We start from the raw sequence: 27,651 nt of genomic DNA on the forward strand, positions 1-27,651 counted from the left end.
AAGGTGCACAACAACCTGATGCCTCCATATGGCTTTTCAGTGATATATATCTAATTGGTACAGCAGGCCTCTAACAGATGTGTGAAGTGTCTTCACGTTGGGTTTTTGGACAGTTTGTTGGACAAAACAAGGAAAGATGTTCCATTCATGATGGTATAAACTGTATTTAGTCTTTTAATGTTGAAGTTGTAGTTGGTTTTGTAACGTCTATAATGTTTTAATAAGGGTTGTGGTGGGAGTAAGTGATGCAATTGTATTTATGTATGTGAAAGCATACATTATGTTCTCATCATGGACCAGGGAGAGCAGCTGCTGCACTGCCACGGGTAATAAAATAAACAATTTAAAACATAAAAGCATCAAATCTTCACATTGTGCCTGTTGATAATGACAAGATAGGTTTTGATGTCGACTTCCCAGTGGGTCCAATACAATCATTAATTGACAGTCATTTTATTCTGAAAACCTCCTCGTGATTTATTTGATCTATTTGACATTTGTTTGTATCGCACAACCGTTTCTCTGCCACGTAAAAAGGCAGCCAGTAAATGTGAGCGCGGTCTGAGTCGCGGTTCTGTCCTGGCAGAGACTGTAAGTGGGGCAGCTGCAGGTGAATTAGGAAAAAGGACACTGGCTCCTTGAGGTTCGCAGCACATCACTCAGATGAAGCAACAGAATGTAATATATGCACGGGGGAGGTAATTGAATTTCAAAGACACATTCTCCCGTTTTCCATATGGCCTGCCAGTATGGCCGGGGCATGAGTCTAATAACAGGCAATTACTATAGCAGGCCTGGGTGTGAGCCGCACTCTGAGAAATGAAGGGGCGAAAAAAACCATCATTAGAGGGTTCCTCAGACTGTAACCACCGTGGGACAACAGAGGGGTCCTGGTAGAACCCAAAGCAGATAAAACTTGGTGTAAATATAAGAGATTTATCATGAGCATTAAATATTTAAGAGTAAATAAATTCACACCAATTACTTTATCTTTGATGAGACAGCTTTTGATTGAAATCTGAATATTTCGTGAGTTCTTTAATTGTTGTTCTTCAGTGACTTCAAGTGATAAAATAACATTTAAAAGATTATTTAAGATTTCGTCAAATGTATTATTTCTTATCAGTATCATTCAGCATTTGTGTAGAACATGTTTAAAAGATACCCGTCCATGGTTGAAGACGACTTTGGCAACCAAAGCAAACTATCCAGAAATTGGCAGGTGGATATTTTCTGACATAACCTTTTATCAACAGCCTCCAGCCAAACAAGAAAAAAATGATCTTTCCTCCAACATATTCATTTGTTAAAGAAACCTAGATTGTTCAAAAGCAGCCGAGGGATCCTCAACTTTTAGAGTGTGCATTACCCAATACTGCAGTTTCATGGGAAAATAAGACCTGTGACAACAGCGACTGTGCTGCGGTTGTAAACAAACATAATACTGCTGTATTGTTGAGCTCTTTAATTGAGAGCATGCTCGGTTGTTTAGAGACAAAGAAAGAGGTGACCTGCGCTCTTCTTTCCCACACGCTGCTGCTTTTGCCGCACAATGCTGGCAGGAATGTGCAACCACTCCATCGAACCCATTAAAACTCCCCGACTCTGGTTAATACTGCCGGATGCAAAACAAAACTGTACACTTTTATTGGATTTATCAGCTAGAAAGGAAAAAAGGCCAGAGCACAGATGATTTGGTTCGTGAGCTCTCACTTTATCATTTCATTTCAATTTATAAATCATAGGACCAAGTTCTCCCTCTGCACACCAAAGACTGGGCAAAAGCTACAGTGGAAGATTGTAGTGTAGACACCAGCGGTAAAAAGAATTCAAACAGATATTTACAGAAACACAGCTGAGTGTGCAAAAAGACCTTGTGTAGAGGAAAAGACCAACAAGGACGATTCATATTATCAGGACTTAATTTACAACACACCTGACGTCTAGTTTGTGACAACATACATCTGTGTGTCATGATATGTTTGTGTGAGAGAAGGTTAAGATAGAAAATGTGTGAAATCTACAAAAAATGTGTGTTGCCCCAAACTAGATAAAGAAAAGTGGTGAAAATGATTCCTTTACTGTGTTCAACAATGATATAATACACATTACATAGAGACACTATTAATGAGGAAAAAAAAAAGTAGTAAAATCTAATCTTCAAGATTTAAAATTTGCTACAGCTGGCTGTTCATAATCATTGTTCAAAATCATGTAAAAACCAAGTACACTTGAGTTGCGGTGCAAGAAAGCAGGAAGGACTAAAATAAATACTAAAAATGTGACGAGCGATTTCATCACCTCAAAAAACTTTGAAGGGATTCAGATTTTGTTCGCTTATTATTACCCCTTGTTGCTTCAGAATGCACTAATTATCCCTCTTCTTAGCCGGTGAAGCTCTGAATTAAATACGTTCCAGTTAAAATGAACACAAGCCCACCTTTAGTCTGTAAAAAGGCACAGTTAAAAACAAGGGTTTACAAATGAGAACCCTGAACACAGAAACATTGTGAAGACGAGTCCATGAGGTGGTGGGTGGGTCCATGTGGATGATTGACAGACAGAAACAGGGACGGTGGATGAGTAGAGTGGGTTGTGACAGGTGGGTGGGGTTAGTGGTGGTTGCGTCAGGAGGTGTGCAAACTCCTGCATGCAGGTGTTTGAACATTCGACGGTGAGGGGTGTTAGCGTTAGCACGGCTAGCCAGGAAGGCCCACTGAGATTAATGGGGATCCTAAGGTGAGGACAGGGTGATATCATCAGTCTTGTTCACGGCTGGTAGTAGTGGGGTTAGTGATGGTTAGCACCGTTCTCCGGTGAGCCACAGGTACTGTCGGATGCTAACACTGTTAGCATTCTCCCCGGGCTAGCATTCGAGGGTACACGTCCAGAGTCGTGGTCTGGTCGAGGTCGTATCTGGACATGAGCAGTCTTACAGTCTAGCCATCTTCTCCAGCCGACATGGGATTTGAGATACAGGCTCCTGTGATTTCAGACACTCACCCAGGGCTGTTCGAAGCTGTAGGTCCTCCTGCGGTCGTCGGGGTCGTCCGGGACGTTTTGGGACTGCTGGAACTCCTGCCTCAGCCTCTGTATCCGGTCGTGGTTGCTAGGGGTTAGCCGGTTACTGGGGAGAGAGGAGAGACAAAAGGGGGGGGGGGGGGGAAGATGGATGAGTGTGTGAAGTCCATTGTGAACAAGTGACCTGGTTTCATCAGCGCAGGCGGAAATGGCCCGCAGGGTGAAGTTCTTTAAAGTCCAACATGCTTTGTCCAGGAACTAATCAAATGTTGACGCCGAGAAAAGCAACCCAGATAACCCAGATGAAACGCAGTACGTGATAAGTGAGGGGCAGCGCCGAGAGCGGGCTTACAGCAGGGCCCACAGCAATATGAATCAAACTAATGTGATGTTTTATTCATAACAATGAACAAAGGCGAGTGGTAACCGGTGAGCAGTACCACAAAACACACAACCCACCTCCCCCCCCCATCCCTGCCGGCCTCGTATCATTCAACTCCTGCGCTGCTATTGTCTGATGCAGCCCTGCGGTACTTACATCAAACAATGTTGCCTTCAGTGTCACTTTCTCATGGTGCACTGAGCAGTCACACTGTAGCTGGTCATCCGCAACTATTTGCTCAACAAATGCAACTGTATTAGATATTATGGAGTCTAAAACGCTCAGTGATTACATACGAGAACCCTGAAGCTGATAACTCTTTTTGGAATGTCTTTAAAAAGGAAACCATTGATCTATGTTGCATATAAGCACAACAATCACAGAATAAAAGACCGTATCAAAAACAGTCAAAAATTGGACAGGAGAAACACTTCTGTTGCTGAAACACTCTCGGTCGGGTATCATGCCGCGCAAAGAGGTTCAGTGTCCTTGGTGAAATCAAAACTTCAAGGACTATCGACAGACTTTCTCTAAAGGAGATGTTCCTGCTAATCCCCAAGCTCATAAATTAAGAGAAATATAGGACATACGTATAAAGGAGAAGAAAAGGTGAGCGTTAAATATATATGGCCTCCTACAGAGGAAAGTAATTAACACATTTTTCCCTCTCATGCAGAGTGTGTGTGTGAGTACAAGTGTCAGGGTCGGTGAATGAAGGACCAGCGGGGGAACGTTGACTCCTAGCTTGACTTTTCAACTTTCTAACTGAGCCAGGAAATTCCTGGGGAACGTCTTATCTCTAAAACTCAAAAAGGTCAAACCTGCAACTCTTTCCGGTCCTAAAGCTCCTGTAAGTTTGGTGTTATAAAACCTTTTGCTGCTTACAGAGAAAACTTTAAGGTCAGCATGAAAAGTATCTTGTTGAGGGATGCGATGGTAACGCAGACACAACATACAGATAATAAAAAAACAACAGAAATCTGAAAAAGGATAAATGAAACATCCTTATGACCTAGTTTATAGCAGCAGCTGGACAGTTTAAAACAGACTACAATGTCAGTTTATCTTCGTGAGGTCAAAGTACGACTTCATGTTGGCATATAAGCGCAACAATTGCCTAAATTCATTTCATTCACCACAAAACAAACAGATAGTCAGATCATAACGCTATAACCTGAAGCACAGCAGCAGCCCCAACTGACCCAGCTGTTAGCTCCAGGCGCATTCAATGGAAAAGCCAGAGCCAGTCAGCCTTGTTAAAGACCAGGAACTTGTCATATGCGATCCTGCTAATCTCCATGATATGTAACACAGCCGCTTGCCCTCTTCAGAACACAGCTGACCTGCTAGGCGGTACATGTGTGACCCCTCGAGCTGCGGGTCGAGGCCTTAAAGCTCACTTTAAAAGAAAAGGCTCATATCTGACAGCGAGTAACCTGTAAACAGATGTGTGTGCCACTCGAAAGAAAAGAATCGGAGCGATGAGAATCTATTTCTGAGTTTGCCTCGAGTCCAATCAGTCGCCACGATGAAGAAGCACAGTACTTCAGTAGTAACACAAGAGCTGTGTTTGTCAGATGAAAGATGTGCCCTTCTCCTGAGATAGTCACTCAACTCTGTAATAAAAGTACATCATCATTAAGGCAACCTATAGACCCGTATATACTAGAATCCTGCCCGAGAGACCGGATGGAAGAGAAACTCAAATAAAAGGATCAAAGATCTCCAATCCGCGAGTCCGACAAAACACTGTAAATCAATCAAAGAAAGAGCAACACTCTAATACAAGTGCACTGCCAAAAAAACCCCAGAGACAGGGAAGAACAGCGGGCTGAGATTTAGTCTGAGATGAGCTTCATCCTCTGGACAGGCTCACTCAATATCTGGCACTGCTGTATGGGTCTGAAAGGTCACTGTGTGGCTTTGTTGAGTGGAGTGTCTCAGGGACTCAATAAGAGGACTGCGGCTTGCTGACTGGGCTGCCAGCAAAACTGTTTACGCCGAGATGCACCCTGCCTTTCATGGTCGGGTGTGCCTCCTGAAAAGCTGTCTGTCTCGGTATTAAGTCTGGGAAGGAGGGGAGCCTTGAGAAGATGTTATGTCTGCACTGAGAGCAGACTTTAACTATAGAATTGGACTGCTGCACTAGGTTCTAATGTAGGATGCTGAAACAGAGGAGGTGGACAAAAAAGGCCTTGAGAATATGATAGAATTCACTAATCTTTGCCTTTTCACTTTCAAGTAAATCTGGATAATCCAGACCGTCCTATAGGGAAAGCAACTTATTACGACATATATTGATGTCTGTTGTTAGGTGGCAACCTGTAGTGGTTGTATCAACTATTATGGTGGCACAACGGATAAAGTCAGGCGAAGAAGTATCACAGGCAACAAAATCCGGGGAGGTTGGGTTAAACAAGATCCTGGAGCCGGTTGTTCATGTCCAGTGTGACACCAAAAGTCAACGATGAGTCATTTAATATAGTACAGGTACATAATATTACCAAAGTTACATATGTGATGAAGTTTTTTTTACCCAAATCACAATGTCTTCCTTAACCTAACCAAGTTTAAGTGTTTAAACCAAACCGGCAGTGTACAAAGCCTGTTACTGATATGTTGCCAAGGTCAGGTGTCACAGCCCGACTGAACTTCTTTTTGGTGGTGTTTGAGATCACAGCAAAGAATGTGGTGAGTAAAATGTTAATCTTTCTGATAGGATTGATGCCCAGAAGTATGAATTCAAGATTCTTAGGACTGTAGTAAACACGAAAGGATGTTGATTCTGAAGGATTTGTGGTCTCTATCGTGACCAGACTTCAATATCATCAAAATAAGTTCCAAAGACACAAAGTGAAACACACAGATTTAAAGAAAACAAAGCTTTGAGAGCGAGATCAAAGCGATAAAAGACAGCCAAAAGAAGTCCTTGCTTCATTTGGCATTGAAGAGGAAGTGGTCCAAATTGGACCTAACACCAAACTAATAGGATTTATCAGATGTGTGCTGTCACTTTAAAATCCCCCATGACATTGATGCTGCTTCCACGGATCCCAATCAAAGCATGCCAATAGATCGAGGGAAGGCCTTTACAGGGCGATGCACAGTAAGTGACAGAGGCAGCTGATGGACGGAGTCCTAATCCTGTGGATTAGAAATGAATGGCCTCATTCACACAGGCAGCTCTTCCCATGCCTATAGGAGCATTCAGACCTACCACCAACTGAACATAAATTTAAGAACCGTGCAATCATTTAGAGGACTTGGTGACTTTTAGCGGATGCCCTTGAAATGAATGCAAAGCTGAGGGTGTCGGCGTGGTTTTGGCCAGTAAAAAAAAAAGAAAAAAGAAACGGCTGTATTCGACCCCACAATCCACCAGCTGGCCCGCAAAGACCATCTGAGCATGTGCTGTGCAGAGAAGTGCCGAGGTCTGCACGGTGGAGAGATTCAAGTAGATCTTGTGTCTGTGTTGTGACGAGGGCCCTCGTCGCGAGTGGTTACAAGTGGGGTGACCTTGACGATACAAGAGCAGCATTGTGAGTTCACACTTCAAAGCCACGGATGAAAGCGTCACCCCAAGTTTGCATGTGTGTGAAGGGCCGTTAACAAACACCGGCAAGTCGGTGTTTAAATCTTATTAGTCTTTTTTCATCTTTAAATTAAAAGCGCTTTTTTTTGACCTCATGCTAATTGACGGTTGCCAATTCAAATAAAAACACACCTGACTTTTAATAATACGTGGAATGCATTCCCTGTGATGTCCTATCTACTTCATTTGCCAATAATCCTCAATTCATAATAATCAACTTTTTAATTAAAAGCCGCCATCTTAATTAAACATTTAATTAAGCAAGGGTAGTCATGGGATTCCCATCTCGAATGTGACTGTTGTACTGACTAGCCTGCCAGCCTGTTAAATAAACATTTACTGATGTAGCGATACACGTCGTAAGAAAACAGTGCATGTCGTGAATACGTGTTGCCCCTCGATCACGGCAGCTGAGGTGGTTAGTTTCTGTAATCTTATCAGATGTGGGCGAAGCAGTCCCCTACATCCTCTGACAAAGAGAGACCAGCTGGTGGAGCCTTTCTTCTGCTGTGAAAAATGAACCGAGATGCCGAAGATGATAATCCAGGTCTATTGATCGAAGGCTCACAGACAACTAGGAGGGAGACTGATGCCCTCGCTAACCGGTGCTAGCGGCTAACGCTCCATCTGTGAGCTGCTGTATGGCAGAGACCCTGGTATCCACTGCAGGAAAGCTGCAAAGATCAGCCTGCTTCCTCAAACACTCTGGCAGAGACGCTGTTGCTACTCGGTACAGATGCAGACAGGAAAGATCTTCACTTGGGATATTTTGCACGAGCACCCTCGGACTAGTGAAGTGAAAGGTTTATTTTACGGATTAACTGACATTTTCAGGATATTTCAAAACAGATTCCAGCGGTTATATTCATGACATCAAGTGCAATTATTCTGTATGTGTGAAGATTGATGGTCTCTTGATGAGTGGTACAAGCTGAACTGTCTCGAATAATATCACTTTCACTTTAAAGTATACAACCGTTTGTCACAGCAGCAGGTTTATTTCTCTCCCAGAAAAGGAAAGGCACAGTTTGTTTAGTTATTTCCATTAGACTTAAGAAGACTGAATGTGTATTATATGATGATTTACTGGCTATACTTTCTTCATAAAATCTCTTCCGTCTCTTTCAACTTCCTCTTGTTGGACGATTATTAAAAGACTTTGGTTGGGTATCAGGAAGGGAGCTGGTTTTTATGGCATATTTTATTTGTCGAGCTTCAGAGAGGAGACAAAGTTTATTGCTCGCAGAATGTTTCATATAATAAGTCAACACTCTTTTTGTTTCACCACTGCAACCGTTTAATTGGCGTCTAATAAAGCCGATATGTGAGCCAGGCCAGACGAGACGCACACAAAAATACAATAATTACAAAAAACAAAGAAAGTAGATGATGCTCATTTTGTTGCTGCTACTTAATTTCAAATAAACTGTGTAATACATATTATTTACTGGAGAATAGCTGACAGAGATCAAGCATGGTCAATTGATCTTCCTCAGATATATAAAGGTTAAAAAAGGATTAGCTCAGATGCTTCACTACTGGTGTCCGTTGACGCAGGGAAGAGATTAGAAGGGCCAAGAGGCCACTGTGGCTGTTGTGTCTAAGGCCATTTAGGCTCTTATTAACCCGATCTTGCTTTTACCCTGGATTACATGGGCTTAACCCTGAAACACTGGTAGAGCCAAATTGATCCGCAGAAACAGCAATTAGATGCCAATCGATACAATATCTCCACACTTAGCAGCTCATTATCAAACCCCTGGCATTTGCCTCATTGCGTCAATTGACTAAGTAAGAATAAAGTGGTGACGGCGTGTTGACAAACTGCACAGACACATCAGTTAGTATGCAAAGTAAGATAAACAGCCAAGCAGAATTTCCCAATCCATGTAAGAGCTCGTGTTGACAGGGAAGTTAAGAGGCTAATGAATCGAGCTAACACGTTCTGTAACCCAGGCTGAGTCAGACGCAATCGGCACGTTTCGCGGTTTCATCCGGGCTTGGATCAAAACCGCTCTCTTCTCAGAGGGCACAGCACTGGCACGGCGCCGACATGCCATGCCAAGCTTAGTGGCGGAGTGTGTATTTCTGTGTGTGTGTGTGTGTGTGTGTGTGTGCGCGCGTTCATCAGGAGAGAAATATGGCACTTCAGTTGAGTTGGTGAAATGCTGCAGTAGGAGGAAGAGTCACCGGGCAGCTTTAATAACAACCGCAGCTCTGCAGAGAAATGCAGGTTGATTGGAATACAAATTATAAACTGACATTAGTCACCATGTGTGATGACTCACTCCATTTGTTTCTGCTTGCTCACCAGTGGACATAAAACTTGACATGCTGCCTTCTTTCACGACTGTCGAGGTAGTTTTACAGAAAGACACAATCCTGTAAGACTTATGCTTCCTTCTCCATCATTTTTAAACCCCAAATCATCCAACACGCTGCCTAATAAACTATGCATTTTCATTGCAGGGTTTTTGGAAAGAAACAATTCACTTGTTTTCCCTCAATCTAACAGCAAGCCATTCTTCTAAACATGATTAACTTCGTGCAGCGAGCGAACCATCACACAAATCCCGCTTCCTGCAACTTACAGTAGCATTCATTCTGAGCCTTAGCAATCCCACGGGGTGTCAACACTTGTGCAAAGCAGACAGTAAACATTGGAATCCATCGACGGAACGGATTGAATTTAATTGGTTTTCAGTTTTATAGGGCATCTCTATTTTTCCAGGAGCACTTCTGGTCAGAAATGTCAGAGATGGTAATATAATATTTGACTGATATTAATGCATGCACACACACACATTTAAAGCAAGACGGGTAACCGGTCTTGGATTTCAAGCGATGGCGCCACTGGAGGCAATAATGGTGTGGCACACAGCAAGATGCCTCCTTTTAATTCATGGGCCAATTTCATGCTTGCACACATCAGCGTATCGATGCCGGCCTGCTTGGTTACAAGCAAATAAATTGGACTGCGTTCCTGATATCTGTAATCCTGCCCTACTTTTAACGAAGGCGGGGAGCACGCTGGCCTATGTGGGCCATTTAAGTTTCATTACTCAAATCCCCATTGGATCGTGCGGTTGAGCCACATTTGAATATGTCACTGTAATATCTGCGGGGGAATTTCACATGTGGTTTAGCAGGAGCTTCGATACCATTTCTACACAGATGCGTTCAATATATATATATATATATATATAATGCATTCTGAGATTGGACTTCATGTCAGGATTAAAATGAAGAGAGATTGTGTTCGATCGTCTGATCTCAATGATATCTTCAGGAGAATAAATATGCAAGATCAGATGTACTGTTACAGTCTGCCACGCCTCTCTGTTACACAAACAACATGGAAACCCATTATTGTGAGTAAATTATGTCTTTGTCAGGTTGGGCTACATCAGTTGTATCAACTCCATTACTGTCTTCATCACAGTAACATAGTTAATCCATGTTGAGATGGTCGCCAGTAAAACAACTGCATTGGACGTCTGTTCAAATATCCAAAATATAGATGTTGATGCAGAATGACATCGCAAACCACCATGGGCAAGAGGTCAGGTTGGATGGTTGGGTGTCCAATGCAATTTGCATTCAATTTTCCTATAAAGAAATCACCATCGGCACGATCTACTGTGACATCAATGTTTCCCGACCTTAACCAGGGTTGTGTTAAATATTTAAAAGATTTGCTTGAGGGGAGATATAGAGACATTAACGCTCGGCTTTGGCTCAGATGCAGAATGTAATCTGCAAAATATGGACTCAAGTTATTAAATAAATGTAGTGGGTTGAAAGTACAATATCTGCACCTGAAATGTAACGGCATGGCAGTATGAAGTTGCAGATAATTGAAAAGTACCTAATAAATATTATTCGTCAAATTCCGTTACTGACCTTAACCAAGCAGATTTAGTTTTGTCAAGGTAACAAAACATTTTCCACTGGGGTGGTTCATGTTGAAAACAAAGACAAGCTATTTTCTTTTCTTTTGGAATGTGAAGCTGTTTTTAATTTTAGCACAATTATTCCTCTTTTTAACAATCAAGTCAAATCTGTAGAGAAACATCAAGTAGAAAAGTAAAATAAGTCCATGCCAGTTCCCTCTCTTTGTTGAAATATCTAAAATATACTTTCATGTTATAAACCGAAAGCTGTTTCCCCGTCTAACCCACTAAATTGCATTTCCTTCCTCCTTCCCTGCACTGAAATGCTAAATAGGTAAATGGATATCAGATCTTATCCATGTTAACACAGGCTCCCAATCTAACATGCAATCACAGCTGTAGTGCTTTGATGTAACAGTGTCTAAACTCATCCATCACTGACAGATGATGATCTCTTCTGTGTTGGGAAGCATAATAAACACAAACAGGTAAAAACCAAACAGCTTTGGGAAGGAAAGCGTAAAACAAAGGTCTATTCAAACGTGTTTGTAATTTTAAGACTTTCGTTCTTCCGTCTTTTAGGTTTTAAAATCAAACTTGCTCACAAACACTGAGCTTGCAATTGTCCGTCCTCAACCCTCTTTCTATTCACCTCACACACAGATATACATTACATACAACACACACACACACACACACAAACTTGCTGTGTCTCTATCTCACCTTGCTTCACTGCTCTCATCCCTTCACACACCGACACCGACACCGACTTGATGGTTAACGGCAGACGGCATCTATCACGCCGCACCATTCAATCAGTCAATGGACAGATCTGTGCTGTCAGATAAGCCACTTACTGTAATCTATCTGAGCTTCACAATGCCGTTATGATCCCACCAATCATAACTAAAGCTCGCAGCCCACTAGTCTTTATGATTCATAGCCGATCACCATGATTCAGCACATTCAGTCACCTGGGGAAACTGTAACCAGGCAACACGGTTTGGATAAAGGGTCTTCTGAGTTAATGGCTTTACCACAGCCAGCATCGCACCCTACTAATTATTCCTTTCTGTGTCAACATGGCCGTAAAGTAGGCTCTTGTAGCCCATTAACTTGTAGTGGTGCTTTAACAACTCTGTAGAGAAGCGAAAACTAGTTTCAACCTGCCTGTGCCCACAAGAAGTGTTTTCCTACAGGTTGTGCAAATTACTGGCAGAGTTTGAGGACGTGAAAGTGTGAGATGAAAGTGTGAGGCGAAGAGGAGAGGATTTTCAAACCAGCAGGGTGAGTGCGCCGTCTTATCAGCGGTGGATTAGGGAGGCATTAAAGAGTCCAACTTTCTTTTTTTTTTACATTTTTATGAGGTCTCAGCTAAACTAAACATTGATAACAAGGCCCGACTTCTTCATACTCATGAATAAAGTTCAGTCTGAATCAGAAAGCACATTTGCACAAGTTCTTTGGCTCTCGTCTTTCATGCTGGCAGAGCATCTGAGAGTTTCACTTTGAGATTCTCTCTTTGTTTTAAACAGTCGAGGGAAGAACAGAGTCGAAAAATATTCTAGGTTCAGCAGCGGTTCTGAGGAGGCAGGAGACCCGAGTGGGCTGTTTAACGTCAGGATTTGCTCAATGACTAAATGACTGAAGCACAATGGAGGAGTTGCAGAGGTGTGACCAACACGTTATTTTCTTTAACTGAAGTAGGCCCTTTAACTAGGCATGTCAAGTAGATGACTGTTGGCCCATGTAGGTCTGATGGGCAACTTGATGCACCAGATGGTTTGTCACACACTATCTGGAAAGGAGCTTCCAGAAACTGTTTGGGAAATTGTAGGGACATTAAAAAAAATACTTGGCGGGTGATTGGACGAACCATCTGTCTATTGCTGGTTAGTTTAAACCAATCAGATCAACAGAAGCCGCCAGCGGAGCCAGTTGGTAAATCAAACTCTAACCGAAACCTCAGGAGAAAAGAGCGAAATCATATTTTCAATGGAGAAAACTTCCTTCAATTAAATATACTGCCACAGCAGCTACACCGACCTTGCTGTTGTCAAACCTAAACCACATCCGGAGCTGCCATCTCTAGCTGCCAGAAGGTCCATAAAGGATGCCGATACATGATCATGTTTAGAACAATGGATCAGCTACCTCGCAAGGTAACCTATCTTTTCTTGAAGTCAGTCTTACATTAGGGGATTAATAAAATCAAAATGTGCCTTTGGCGGGTGCAGAAATGGCGCATGGACAGTAACCATGTACTATCAAAGGTGTGTCGATATTGGTGAGCGGAACTGGAGGCTCTTAAGCGAAGCTTCTGAGTGTGACACCCTCCAGATAAACCAGGAAACTGGCTCTCCAAAAACTAATTTTCAAAAAGAGACCCAAGACAAATTGTCAAAAATTAAAATGAATAAGAATGTCTTCAGTAGTTTACTTTTGGTTTTTCCAACATACAGGGACACAATTTTTTTTCTTTTTTCTAAACCACTCTTAGATTAATGCAGACATAGTGGAACAATAAGGAATGAAATGCCTCATGTGGGCTTGCAGTGCACTTCCTGTTGCTCTTTTACCTAAACAGACTTCACTATGACGAGGGCTTTAAATATGAGAGGGTCAATCAGACAGGGAGAATACAGTGCAGCAATAACTGTAATGACTTATAATGACTTTGAAGCTAAACAATGTCGCAATTGGAATCAGAAAGGCTCAAAAAACGGATTTATCTTTCCATGTATCGAAGACTGAATCACACAATGCAGCCTACATTAGCTAGCTGCCACAATGATCTGTACATTAGGAAGCGGACGGTCTGAGTGTGACATTATTCACAGCAACCGCAGAAAGGATTCATCCCCTCTATGACAGCAGAATGGATCACCCTTTAAAGGCAGTGAAAGGAAATGAGGGACGGGACAGAGAAAGGAATAGTGAGATAACAGTCATTTGGGCTGCGGCTGAGTCGATTGTCGCTGAAGAAAATAAGTAGAGCGAGGCTAAATTAGAATTCCAATTCCCAGTTTTGGTGAGAAAAGGTGAGGGTCTGATGGATGCATATCTCCATCACTGGCGGATCATTTTGGTGTGGCCTGGACTGATGGGGAAGGAGGGCAGGGAGAAACGAAGGGGAGGGGAGGGAAAATGACATTGAGAGAGAGAGAAAGGAAATCGAATTGGAGCAGTCTAATTTCTGGGCCAGGCATCGCGGTCCAAGCTCGTATGGCACTCTCTCTTTCTCTCTGTCATGGCGACTGGGGGGTGACGAATGGACGTCTCACTTGTAATGGTTCCCATTTTCCGAGAGCTGTATAATGCCGGCCGATGGAAGCATCAGCAGCATCTGATAAATCATAATCTAAGTCAAATTAGGATCCATTATCATCAGGAGGCAGGGGGGCCTTTTCCCTGTTTCGGGGCTGCATGGGAGGAAAATGAGACTAGAGGCTTCTTGTGACAGCAGGCAATTTTGAGAGAGAAAGAGTGAGTATCTGATGTATGATTGCCATGGTAATGTGTGTCCTAGATGCCAGGGAGACTGCTCAGACAGAGGCTGGAATTTGGCAAAGCTATGATCATAACACGAGCCCATTCTAATGGGCACTTAGACCATCCATATCACTACTTTTTACCACCGCTGATACGACTTTAAAGAGGAGATATTCACATAATTATATTTCTTAATGGCACTCATACTGTAAACTTGTTAAATATTTGTTTGTTATAGTTCTGACTAAGATGTAAAAATGTCAAATGAATACACCGTGAGTCATGTCTGCTCTTATCTCTAAAGCCTTTCGGTAACCAAATCATCTCCTGCGCAAAAGCTGAAAACAGAGAAAAACATTTGTTTTTTTTTTCCCAAACAAATTCCTCTTGGGACTGGAGCTGAAGTGCAGCACTGGTTCAGCAAGCATTCATTAAAAACTGGGACTCCACGCACCGACTTCATGAAATATTCAATATACAGTAGCTTTTTGGAGGAGAGGACATGTTTTCCAGACCACCGAAAACAAATTTTTCTGATTTTTGCACAAAAATAAAAGGCACCAAATCAGATTTCTGTTTTGCAAGCACTCGAAGCTCTGCAGTCACCTCTCTAAAAATAAGATGGCAACACACAGATACCTTGGATTCATCTTTTGATATATCATTTTTAAAGGCTCAGGAGTGCCATTTCTTTGAAGGTTGAGACCTTGAGCTTTTATCACACTGCAATAAATGTCAGAGAAATGCGATGGACTTTTGCTGTTGCTGGGCATAAAGACCAAAAACAGCCCCGCATTAAAAGCATAAAAAATGAAAAATGGTGGGCGCATGTTGCTTGAGGCGCTGGTGAGACATTCAAAATACGATCTAGGAGGTTTATGTTTGACTAACAAATAAACGCATCTGAAGGCTCATCAGACACCAAAACACTACCTGTGCAAATGTATCTCTGAATGCAGCCTTAGACATTTTGCATTGATGAAAGCCTAATGATTACTGCTACTTTCATTTACTTGTGATTTTAGTTAGAAACCAATGCACAATTAACCACGATGTAATCAACAATAACAACAGTTCGCATGAGTGTTTCTGAATGGTCCTCTAGCATCATTACGGCCCCTCACACACACACACATGCGGTCGTATGTATTTCCCTGATGGACGAGCTGTATGTGTAGGTCAAAGCGCAGTGATTGGATCCAAAATGAGCCCCTGGACACACAGAGCCAAAGTGTGGGTAACCTGCAAACTTTGAAGACAAAGTACCTGAGCGCCGCTGATTTTGATTCTCTCCTTGTACCTTTGTTATTTGAGCTTGAAGGTCACCAGACCAGTTAATCGGCTTACTTAACATCTGTAGGCTATTATGGCTCGAATGTCTTAAGCTGCATTTTATTTCGAGCTTTTTTTATTTGGTCATTTTCACTTTACTAGAAAAGATAATTGTGGTTACTCAACTCTACACGTTGTGGTTTGGCTCCACCACAAAGATTATTTATGCGTTCCCAGCAGCTCAGCTCCTCATTAAATCTGTAAAATCACTCTCTCACTCCAAACATTAACTCCTAGTTAACCTCTCCTGGCGAAACAGATGTTACAGTTGTTAAACTTCCCATCTGTTCGCTGAAAATCTCCAGAGTCCTGCAGTCATCTTAAAGGAAATCCTGGGTACCCTCCTCCTTGTCTTCCACCAGCAGATCCCACAGAACCAGCTGCAGCTGAGAGCGCCACCAGGCACTGCAGACACCCATAAAGACTATCCTGCTTCTCCTCCTGACAAACGTTTCAAAGGAGGCCCACCGTGAAACACCCAAAGCAGCAGCAGGGTACAGGCGCTTCCTCTTTCTTGCCCCCCCCTCCACCTTCCTCGACTCAATCTCCCCCCTTCGCCTCTTCCTGGCTTTCAACTCGACGCAGCCTACACTCCCCATTGTGCTGACCACTGGGAATGTTCACAGGTGGGAACTCTGTGGGATTCGGTGAGTCAGGGGGAAATTAGTTTTGTCGAAGTGAACAGAAGACGTGGGATAGCTTACAATTTGTCACCATCTGGGTTGGGTAGAGGGGTAGTTGGAGTTGGCAGCAGTGATATATTTTGTTAAATGCTGCCGGGTGGTGTCATGCTCTTTTTCTTTCTTTTTTTTGTTCAAATACTGGAGAACTTGTGCGTCTGAGTTCTTCCTGGAGCCGGTAATCGCTGCAAAACTTTAAGTGTAGTCATTCTGATTCCGCATCAGACCACAAAATAACTCCGCCATGTTTCACCCATTTGGAAAACAAAGGTGACATTCTGTAGCAAGATGAGATTTAAGAGACATGCGGTATCTGCCATTATCTGCTGTCAAGAACACAGAAATGATTATCTACTGAATTCCAGGTAGAAGCTCACTTCTTTGCAAAACCAGACACAATTATATGTTGCCTTCAGGAATGATACTGGAGCTCCATTAAATTAAACTCTGCCACTATTTTGGTAATCCTTTAATCATTTTTAGTCATCATCATTCAGTGGTTCTGCCTCTCAAATGCGAAGATTTGATGCTTTTCTTCGACATATACGACAGTGAACTGAATAATAAATAATCTTAATATTAATTAATAAAATAATTCTTCACTCTAACAGATGAAAGTCAGAGGACACAATAAAAGCATCTGATTTAAGAGATGAGCTAAAATAAAATAAATAGACTGCCTGGTAAATCCAGCCTGTAAGATGAAGCAATAAAAGGCCACAGTGAATTCTCATGTGGACAGGTGATGCAGTAAATCCCCCCCCTGAGTGGCTGACTGGAGGATCCCCCATCCTCCCCACCCTGGTTACTGTCTGCTTCCTGCCAGACAAAGCTCCCCGACTCCTGTCAAAACATCTCCTAACTAGGTAGCAGTGGCTGCAGCCATCCCCTGACGGAGGAATGACTGCACCGAGACTGTGTGGACAGTCTGCTTGGGTGTGTGTGTGTGTGTGTGTGTGTGTGTGTGTGTGCCTGGACTCAAACAGAGAACACAGGCAGTCTGTTGGAAGGGTTGACAGGGTGACTACACTAAGGATGTGTGTATATGTGTGTGTGTATTTGTGCACATGGACGTCGTGTCTCTCCTTATTTATTTCTTCCATGCATAGCTGTGCAAAAAGCTGTCATTGCATTTTGTTTTTATTCATACTGCTTAAACAATTTATTGGTTAGTTAAGTAAATAATGTATTAAATGTTAAGCTTCTTTGATTTTCTTTGTTCTATATAATATGAATATTTTATGGTTTTGGACTGTTAGAAAAAACGAGCAATTTGAAGGTGTGATTTTTGGAACAGCCATTTTTCTAATTTTTTGATGATATGTACATCAGTAGTTACCCCCAGGGATCCTTTAGGGAGCCCTAGCAAAAGTGGGAATAATTAATTTTCACTTCAATTCCCAAAGTAGCACAATGACAGGATGCATGACTACGTCGTATTTGGTCATGGCTTTCACACACTTTCTGTAACAAATTATCTAAAAGCAAAATTGTGGACCAAATTAAGGTCCATGTTGTAGTTTTTGTCAGTTAAGGTGTCTTTGACGTAACAAACTTCGAGAACCATTGATTTACATCGTATCAACTGATGTACATAAAAGTTCAACCAATAACAAGTAGCCCACATTGTCATTGATCTGTTTTTCATGCTCAACAAACCACAAACTGAAATCAGAACAGAGAAAGACCAAAGCTTCCGGTTTTCACGGAGCAGTAAATAAAAGAGCAACAGGAAGTGCACTGCAAGTCCACATGAGGCATTTCATTCTTTATTGTTCCACCATGTCTGCATTAATCTAAGAGTGGTTTTCCAAAAAGAAATTGTGTCCCTGTATGTTGGAAAAACCAAAAGTAAACTACTGATGACATTCTTATTCATTTTAATTTTCGCCAATGTCTGAGAAATTCCTCTTTGAAGACCCCAACAATCCCCTGCGCTATCTGATGCAACAGAGAGACACACATGCACCCATATAAAAAAACATACAAGTGCAGCCCATCAAAGAGCACCCATGGAAAAACTCAAAGGGGTGTCACACAGTTTTTGGCAGATACCCGACACGCGGTTCTTCACGGTTCAAATCCCTCTGGGGGGCTGGTAGCTGTCTGGAGAACGCTGTCAAGATCCCTAGATGGGAACTCTCTTTGAAAGCTGCGGTGACAAAGGGATGGAGGGGAAGAGATGAAGGTTGAGGGTGGCAGATAAAGGACTGAAGGCAAGACAGTCAAGGAAGGAAGGATGAGGAGGGGGGAGACATGGGCCAAGTGTGAAGGAAGGATGATGATGGTGGTGGCAAAGGGATGGGGGAACAAAGGAGGTGAGTTTGTGGGGGGACGTCAGGAATACTGATAAGAGGTGTGACATAGATAGAAAACAAACAGAAGAAATGGCTTTGTTCTATACACACACTATACATGCGTTTATTCTGAAGACGCGACAGCTTGAAATATCTGAAGGGTATGTTTTTGGCAAATAAAAACAATCATTAGACCCAGTAGAGTACATTTTACATCATGCATCTTTGATTTTCGGGACAACTGTATGAGTTGCGATAAGGCAGAAAATGGGTGGGGTCGGATTCCAGGAAGATGTGTGTCAGGACATTTTTGGTACAAATTCCAATGCTCACTGGAATAAACTCTTCACAACTCAAGAACTTCACTGGAGGGATGGACCTCATTGTTCTGGAAGATAGAGGATTTGACAATTTAGTAAGTTGATGTTGGTGATGAAGATCCATCCTCCAACTCTTGATATCCAGTGGGTTAAGATCTGGCGACCATGGAGGTTATAACAACATGATCCTGATTATTTTCAATGTCCTTAAACTGTTCTGAGATCTCTAATGCCATGACGGAAACATCTGTATTGGCAACCAAATCGGCAGACTAAATACTGGAAACGCAAACCATGGATATGTTGGCACTACACATTTCCTAATGTTGTAACTTTATGTTTCTTTAGCCTCAGTTTTCAATTTTATGTTCTGACAATACTGTGCATTTTGGTCGGGTCAGGTTCAGGCAGAAAAACCCCTTGGTTAGGGCAGGGAAAAGATCTTGATTTGACTTAAACTACCTGGTTTTGACACCACAAACACGGCCAGAGAAGTCCTGAAATCAAGTCAGAAATATATTTTCTGTCATCGCAAACATGGCTTGAAATTGTCCTGCGTCGTCCTTAAAAAGATCAATTGCCACCACCCAATAAATCATGAAATTCTATCTAGCAATCTATGCTTTCTCTCAATGTGGTACATAGACACCAACAAATTAGAATTTTATTGTGGTTTGCATACATTTTTACTTCCAAAATTGTATTCAGGTAGTCAGGTTTTTATTTAATAGCCAACTATGTATTTAATTGCACAATTTATACAATATCTAAACATACGACAACCGTCGACTGTTGGAGTTGTTGAGCATCTAAATAAGAATATTTTTCTGATTTCTGACTTCCCATTTCTCTTTTGACTGAATCATCCATGATGCACTTCAAAAGTGTGAACTGAGCCATGAAGTTGGTGTTGAATCATTCAGACGGTGGACATCACCTTTTCTGAAATGAAAAATAGCGAGCGGGAAAGAGCCGGAGAGATATGGCGTCTCTCTGATTCTGAATATATAATTCTGATCATTTTTCATTTAAGTTGGAGCCGGAGAGAGGTTATGGGAGATAGTGACAAGTCAAGGGATGGATGAAAGGAAGGCTGAGGGATAGGAGGGAAATATTTATAGATTAGGGCAGACAGTAAAGGAGGAGAGGAGAGATAAGACTGAATGGAAGCACAAAGGGAAGTGGAAGGGGTCGGACGAGGGCCTTCTGAGAAGCCTCCAAAGAGATCAGAGTGGACGGAGGATGTTGGGGAAGAGATGAAGGGACGGTGTATTGGGAGGTGGGAGGCAGAGATACAGACGATAGCCACGTCCTCATTGAGGGAGCTTTTAATTTCCACTAAAACGTTTTTTTCTGAACTTTATGAATATGCGGTCTGTGTCATGGTGCTGTGGAGGGACCGAGTCCCCAGGCGTCGAGGAATTAAATGAGGGAGAGTTCCGGCGAGGGTGCAGGCTACGTTCTGGCACGAAGTGAATTAATCCCTGGAGGTCCTGCAGCCAGCTGCTGACACAGGCTGGGTTTATGGCGAGCCAGGGGGCCATAAATAAGGCATTATGGGTATGGGGGGGGTGCATGCTGGGTTTAAGTGTGCCACTTTAAAAGGCCCTTTTGCTATTAGTTGTGTGTCCAAGCCGTTTGAAGTGATAGACCGATGTGTGTGCGCGCTTGTGCTGGGCGCGCTGACCTCACTGTGGCGGAGCTGTATTTCAAGTGTCCGGGCGAGACACAAGTCAGGAGCCCTGAGGGATCCGCCCGTCTCAAGATCATGATCTCCCTTCTTCCCTGTCTGTTGTGCTGTTAATCATATTGAAAGAGCTGGTCTGTAATGGGGTCTAATGGCCGCCATCTCATCGTGGAACAAAGCCCTTCAATCAACTCGCAATATATTTGACATTGTACTGAGGAGGCTCTGGATGTTGAATTGATTGTGCATATTAGAACACTTTAGCCTTCATTTAGTCTCCTGCGTTTTCATATCTGTTCCACAAATTGGACTTGAAATTTAATGTATTCTCGGTTTCCCTCTGTCCATCAGCTCCTCTTGTTAGACTGCCTCCCTCACTTTGTATGAACAGGGACATTTGTAGGCCACCGGTCCACAAGACAGGACAGAACCTCAATGTGATTTTAAACTGATGTTACAGGCTAGCATGCATGTTTTATATGTACTGTATATTTACTGTATATTTACCCTGTACTTGTGATTTTTAGCATATAAATAGTATGTGCTGTATTGTATATTTACTTAGCTTCAACCTCATGTGGCTGAAATATTCATGGCTGAGGCTTTAGCATGTGTTTTACATGTTTACATTGGTTCTGTGTGATTTTAAACAGTAGTACATAGCAATTACGTGATACGCAGTTGTTAATGTATATATTTAAATTGTACGTGTTGATGCACATGTAGTTTTATGAGCTTGGTTATGACATTTAAACTAAAGGAAGACTGAAACCGGATTAGATTGGAGTTGATGCGGTCGCACAAAATTCAAAAACCGAAACGTCAGCTGACATACTCACATTTTTTGCAATGATCCTTCAAATGTGGTCATCAAACTGGATATTTTGCAGTTTAACAACATGACATCAGAGTACTTAAACTGGCCGAACATCACTGGGAATTCATGATTCAAAACTACAACAAGCATCTTTCTCTGCATTATAATTTTTCTCCCCCCAGAGAGTATAACTTCCAGTAATCCCTTTTACTGCACTATATACTACCATTACAGACACACTATAGTCACTTTCATAGGGAAATCCAGTCAAATACTGTTTAGTATTTGTCATTTCCATGAAGTGTATGGTCCAGAACTGCTTAGCCGACACTGGATCAAAGCAGAATTTGAAAATACAGAGTTTGTTTAAGTCTTTCAAGGGTCCGATGGGTGGAGTCTGCCTCACAGGATAAAGGCAATGAGTGGTAATTATTGCAAAGTATCGTGAATACACAAGTCAATTTAGCTCACTCCTTTGTGATTAACCGTGTCGCTCATTTATCTGCATTGCCTTGAAGTGCTTGCCTCCACCCTTCTGGTGCTCCCAACCAAAGACAAACAAAACCACTCGGAATTATTTGCAAATATGCTGTTTGACCCAGATCCGGCTCGCAGCAAAGAGAACCGCTTGCAGCACACTGAAGAATAAACTAGCTATTAACATATAAATACCACTTGTCATACCTTCCTCTGTGAGCGTGCGATCGCTGGGTTTTCAAGGTCCACGGAGCGTGAAAATCCACAAAATTTGACAGGTTACAAGGGTTAGTTAATTCCAACATGTGTTTTTTTTTAAAGCAGGAATGACACAAATGCCCCCTTAAAATAACTCTGGGGAACATGACGGGGATAATAGAATTCATGTGTCTGGATTAGTGTTAGTGATGGAACGTTCCCAGCCAAATCTACTGTTTTTAGAGGGATTAGCACACAAAATCTGGATGTAATACATTCGGCATTAAATGTTAATATAGGGAAAAACCTGCTAAAAATGCATAAGCTTCCTTTTGTTGGGGATTACTTTGTCACTTAATGATACCATGTGGACTGTAAGTAACAGACCTATAATTGGACGTGCGAGTGAGCACGAGGAAAATGTGTCTCAGGAGGTAGAAATGCCAGAACTTTGTAACACATTCTGTTTCAAAATATGGAAATCACAGCAGGAGATGATTTGTCAGTTCGTTTTCAGCTTTTTAAGTCTTTCTTTCATTTGGAAGACCCTGACAGGAATGTTTTTAGTGTTTTAAGGGGGACAGTCTGAATAAAAAGGACATTTGTACAAATCATTGCCACTTTAGAAAAAAGCTCTTGAAACAATCACAACCTGACTTTTCAGGCTGTAAAACAAGTCTGGACCAGAATGAAAATGCAATACCCGTATAAACCTCATTCTGTAGACCAGCGACATTACAAACAAACCTGCAATCTAGACTGAGAAAAAAAACCTATCATACCTATATTTCTGACAATGACAAACTGCTCCTGCGGCAGAAGACTGATTACAGAGGACAGAATGTAACCCTGGAAACTCTTGATTTCCTCTCAAACGGCGTAACTGTCGAGTCAAACGGCAATGAAAAAGGCAATTGAGGGAGAGAGAGAGATGGTTTCTGTGCGTGTGGTTGTCATCACTGCTTCCTGAATACGGCTACGGAAATCAGATCCACAGGGAGGGGAAGGTCAGGGCAGCCCCCCCCCCCCACCAACCTCACTGCACTGCGAGGGGGCTTCGCTGCCACTGGAGCGCCCCTCGTGGGACAGATCGTTTACCCCACATTCCCTCTCATCCACACATGCATATGTATGTATGGACAGAAATACACATGCCAGCAGATATGCTCTTCCTCTAACCTCTTTTTTTGCTTGCAAACGGAAACAATACTAGTTCAAACCTTTAGTCAATTTCAAAAGACTATAAGTTGAATATCTGGGGCTTTTATACTGTTGCACGGACAAAACAACACATTTAACAATGGCATCTTGAGTTGTAGAAAATCCAGCGGGGTGTTTTTCGATATTTTCTGACATTTCATAGACTAATTATCAAAAGTAATCAAAAAATAATGGACAGACTAATCGATGATGAAGGTCATCAGCTGCAGCCTTCTTTGTGTCCTTGAATGAAACACTGGACCTCCCCTCTTATTTGAATGTACTCTGGATAAAGAGCACAGACGGCAGAAACATCAAACATCCCCTGATGAAAGCGACAGACTTGACAAAGCAGAGAAAAATCCCTTCTTGATGCAGTGATCTCCTGCCATTAGCACACGTCTGGAGACAGCCGCGCACCGACACTGACCGATGAACACCGGGTGGAAAAAAATCGGCAATCAATACAAATCTACATAACGCATTCCTGATAAGCTGTCGATAAAGTCTCAGACGTGACGCCCCAAACGGCTTCGTAATCTCACCCGGTTGCAGCGCGTCGCTGAGGACACGCCGATCTCGACTGCCTAATTAAAATCAAAATTAAAAAATTATAAAAACGTCTTTATCTGCGGATGATGGAGAGGAGGGTGGTCCGCGCTGTGATTGGTTAAATTGATTGTCTGGTAAGCGGGTGTGAGTAAGAGAGCGAGAGCGCCGCCGTGTTGCCGTGACATAAATCAAGTGTTAAAAGGACATTCACAGGGACTCCAGCGCATATTGATTAGTCATTATTTGTACTAACGGGCCTAAGGGATGTGGGGGAGGGGTTGTAGTGGATGTGCTGGCAATCTATTGGCGAGGATCGATAGGTCTCGCACAGGTCTGGCTGGTCCCCTACACCTCTACTCCTTCATATTCCATTAGAGCGAGAGGAAAACTGACCTACTATGAATTGTAGAGCAGTGGTGCCGGAGCTTTCTTTGTCTTGTGACCCTTAAAAATGACGCAATAAAACCCCGTCACAGGTTGCACATGTCAACAGGTTGTGAGAGTGATTTTTTTTCTTCTCTTCTGTTGTTTTGAATAATCCTAGAGACCTGAAGTGAACTGTGAATTCAGTAGTAAAAAAAAAAAAAAGGCTGGAAAAGTAGAGTTGTAACTTTACTTTCCATCTTGATTATCATCTGGCAAAGTTGAGAAAGAGATGAATTCAAATAATGGAAAAAAAAAAAAAAAAAAAAAAAACCCTCAAAAAATACACAGAAGAGGAAAATATAATGAGAAACAAAAAATGACACGGCTCATCTGCGGAGACGGGAAAAGTTTCCCTCCTTCACCGCCAAGCAAGAAAGCTGTCAACACATCATAGCTGCTTCCTTCTCCTCCACTAAACCATCACTCTCTTCCTCTCTTACCGTCTCTGGAGGCTGTGTGGAATATAAAAAAAAAAAAACACACAAGAAACAAGCTCTCTTCCATCTCAGTTACCCTCACATCCTCCTCCTATTCCTCCCTCCCCTCCGCCCGCCAGAACTACAGGCTGGCAGTTTTGACACTGGTGGTCCGATCTGGACCGGAGGGCCACCGCTCGCAGATGTCTGGTTCTTGTCAAAACTCCCGAAGTGGACAGATTACGGAATAGGATATGTGGAGAAAAGAGGGAAGGTGGTGGTCCGACGTCTTGAAAATATCAGGTGATGACGACTAATTGAGATCCCTTTAATCTAGAATGTTTCCTCCATTTGTGTAGTTTAGGGTGATTTAAGAGTCCAATTACCCTTCAAAGAGACGGGAGAGCCTCCCCTGTCATCAGGCAGTCGTTAAGTGACAGGAGGAGTGAATTAACTACATTCTTGTTTCTAGCAGAACAAAGAATGAAGGAAGACTGAATGAATTCAAAAGGATATCTATTGTCAAGGTTGTAAAAACCTGTGAAACTTTATATACAATTTGTTATCTACTCAAAAAGTAGCAAGAATCACGTTTCCTTTTTTTTTATGACGTGTTAGGAGACAGTAGTCTTCTGTCTTTGCTAGATGTTATACTTATTTAAAGATATGTTACGGAAACCATGACGGACTGAAAGAGACGGTGAGCCGTATGCAGGCAACAAGTGGAGGATCACAGTCTGAATTCCAAGACCGAAACAACCTGTAAACTCAATTCTTTCTGGATCAGGAACACAATAAGAGCGCAGAGGCCCAGAGTTCACAGCTCACACTTTCCTCGATGCCTCGCCTCAAAGCTGTTGCCAACCCCACGACGAAAACATGCCTCTCTCGTGTCCCCTGTTCTCGACTGTTAATACACTTCTCACAATGGCAAATTTGCATAAGCAAATGAGGGCCAAAAAGGAGTGATTAGGTTTTGTTCCGACAGTTATTGCTCCGGCAAATCTCCGCCCAGCAGCTGTTGGCCTCATTCACTGCAGCGCTAAGTCATTTCAACGCCGCCACAAAAGGGCGATAGATCGAAGATATCACCATTGAAATGCAGAGCGTTGAAATAAAAAGATCCAAACACGCAGATACACACTTTGCTACAATCATCCGAAAACGGAGTGTAAAAAGAGCCTGGAGTCTTCTGTGGCAATCCTAATTAGTTTAATGAGTTTTTTCTTCCTCTACCACAGTTAAATCATTGCATTTAATTAAATAAAGAAAACAACTTTTGGATCCGTGCGCGAGTGTGTGTGGGGAAGGGGGTCGGGGATAATTACATTGAAGTCGTTGAAACAGGGGGTCTCTTAATCCCAAATGCAGTTACACTTATTAAAGCGGGGAGGGAAGGGGGGCTGCGAACAACAGGGGTCCAATTCAATTCAGAACAGAAGAAGAAGAAGAAGAAAATCTCGAGATTTATCTCGTTGGCATCCAGTCGTGTTACTCTGCATGCAATCCCGCTAAATTAAAAAACAACCTTTGTGTTTGGGAATTCACTGCAGATGCACCAAAATACTGTCGAGCTAACGGCTGAGAATGAGTGAGTGTTGTAAGTAGTTATACTGTGAAGAACAACAGCGACTCGTCCCAGGAATCCTCATGAGGTGACTGTTTGGATGTACAGAAGCTTTACGGTCGGAGGGCAGATTGCCAAAAATGCACAAAACTCAAGAATTATTAATTCTATTGTCAACATAGCACTAATTTAGATACAAAATGTTGTTTCCTTGTTTTGGTAATTTTCTCACACTCTCCCTCTTACTGTTCCTCTGGGTATCACACCTCAAGACCATTCTGAATACAAACAGGTGGACAAAAATGTATCTATAGCACCCAAGATCAACATTTGGGGAAGAAATGTTTTGTTTTTTCCTCTCATCCCTGCTCCTTTCACACCCACAACAAAAGCCATGGCTTTCTCCATGTTCCTTCTCTATAGCTTTCCCCTCCTCTTCTCTCTTGACCACAACAAAACTCCTCACCCTGTCGGCATCTCCGCCTCCCAGCACTAAATAAAAACCAGTCGCGGTGATGCAGGCGGCAGCTCCTGCTGGCTGAGCTCTGCTGACAGCTTCAGAGAGACTCCCTTGACTCTCTGCCCTCCGTGTGGGAAACCTGAGGCCTCAGCGCTGTGGGGAGCACGCTGAGATGAAGAGGAGCCAGGGAGGCCCGATGTCCATTTCCTGGAATCACACACTCAAAACACACTACCGCACACCATCGTCTGACATTTACTCCTGCAGCTGCACCCAAGACTGAAAATACTCCTATCCAGTGGCTGATGGAGTGAATTTGGGAAATGCTACTGAAATGATCACCACCACCATTCTAGATAAAGTCCAGACAAGATAAGACTGGCGCAGGTCCTATCTACATAACTGGTGAAAAATCAGCTTTTGGCAGTCACACTGGACTCCTTAGTGAAGACGGCCAACAGGATGGTGAACAACAAAAGCTCCATATTAGTTTTAAAGAGAAACACAAGCGGATACACAACTCGGCTGCCAGGATCTCCTTTAAGTCAATAATCGACACATTAAGGATGATCGATAATCGATAAGGAAGCATTCTTCTTAGTTTATATACCTGCATTTTGTGAAGTGGTACATTTTCTGGAAAGTGAATTAAGAACTACTTATGTGCACTGGTTAATCTAAACATAGATGAGATAGGTGCGTCTTTGCCACTTACCCTAAATGGATTTCCCCCTATCCTTCATATTGAATAGGTACTTCTACTGCATTAGTGTTATTACTGATGAAGGCCAAATGGTCCGTATCATTTTGCATTACCCTCTTTGAAAAATAATATTTCTGCC

At 42.5% G+C, this 27,651-nt stretch overlaps 1 protein-coding gene across 7 annotated transcripts in view; it reads right to left on the reverse strand.

The window, feature by feature from the left end:
* pard3ab (par-3 family cell polarity regulator alpha, b) overlaps positions 1 to 27,651 on the reverse strand; it is a 245,861-nt gene that overhangs the window by 13,328 nt on the left and 204,882 nt on the right. For all 7 annotated transcript variants that reach the window (XM_030402565.1, XM_030402564.1, XM_030402562.1 and 4 more), the window contains one exon: positions 3,004 to 3,127. In XM_030402565.1, the coding sequence (XP_030258425.1) occupies positions 3,004 to 3,127 (124 nt within the window). The remainder of the gene's footprint in view (positions 1 to 3,003; positions 3,128 to 27,651) is intronic.

Source organism: Sparus aurata, chromosome 21 (assembly GCF_900880675.1).
Source record: "Sparus aurata chromosome 21, fSpaAur1.1, whole genome shotgun sequence".
In the NCBI taxonomy this organism is placed as follows: domain Eukaryota; kingdom Metazoa; phylum Chordata; class Actinopteri; order Spariformes; family Sparidae; genus Sparus; species Sparus aurata.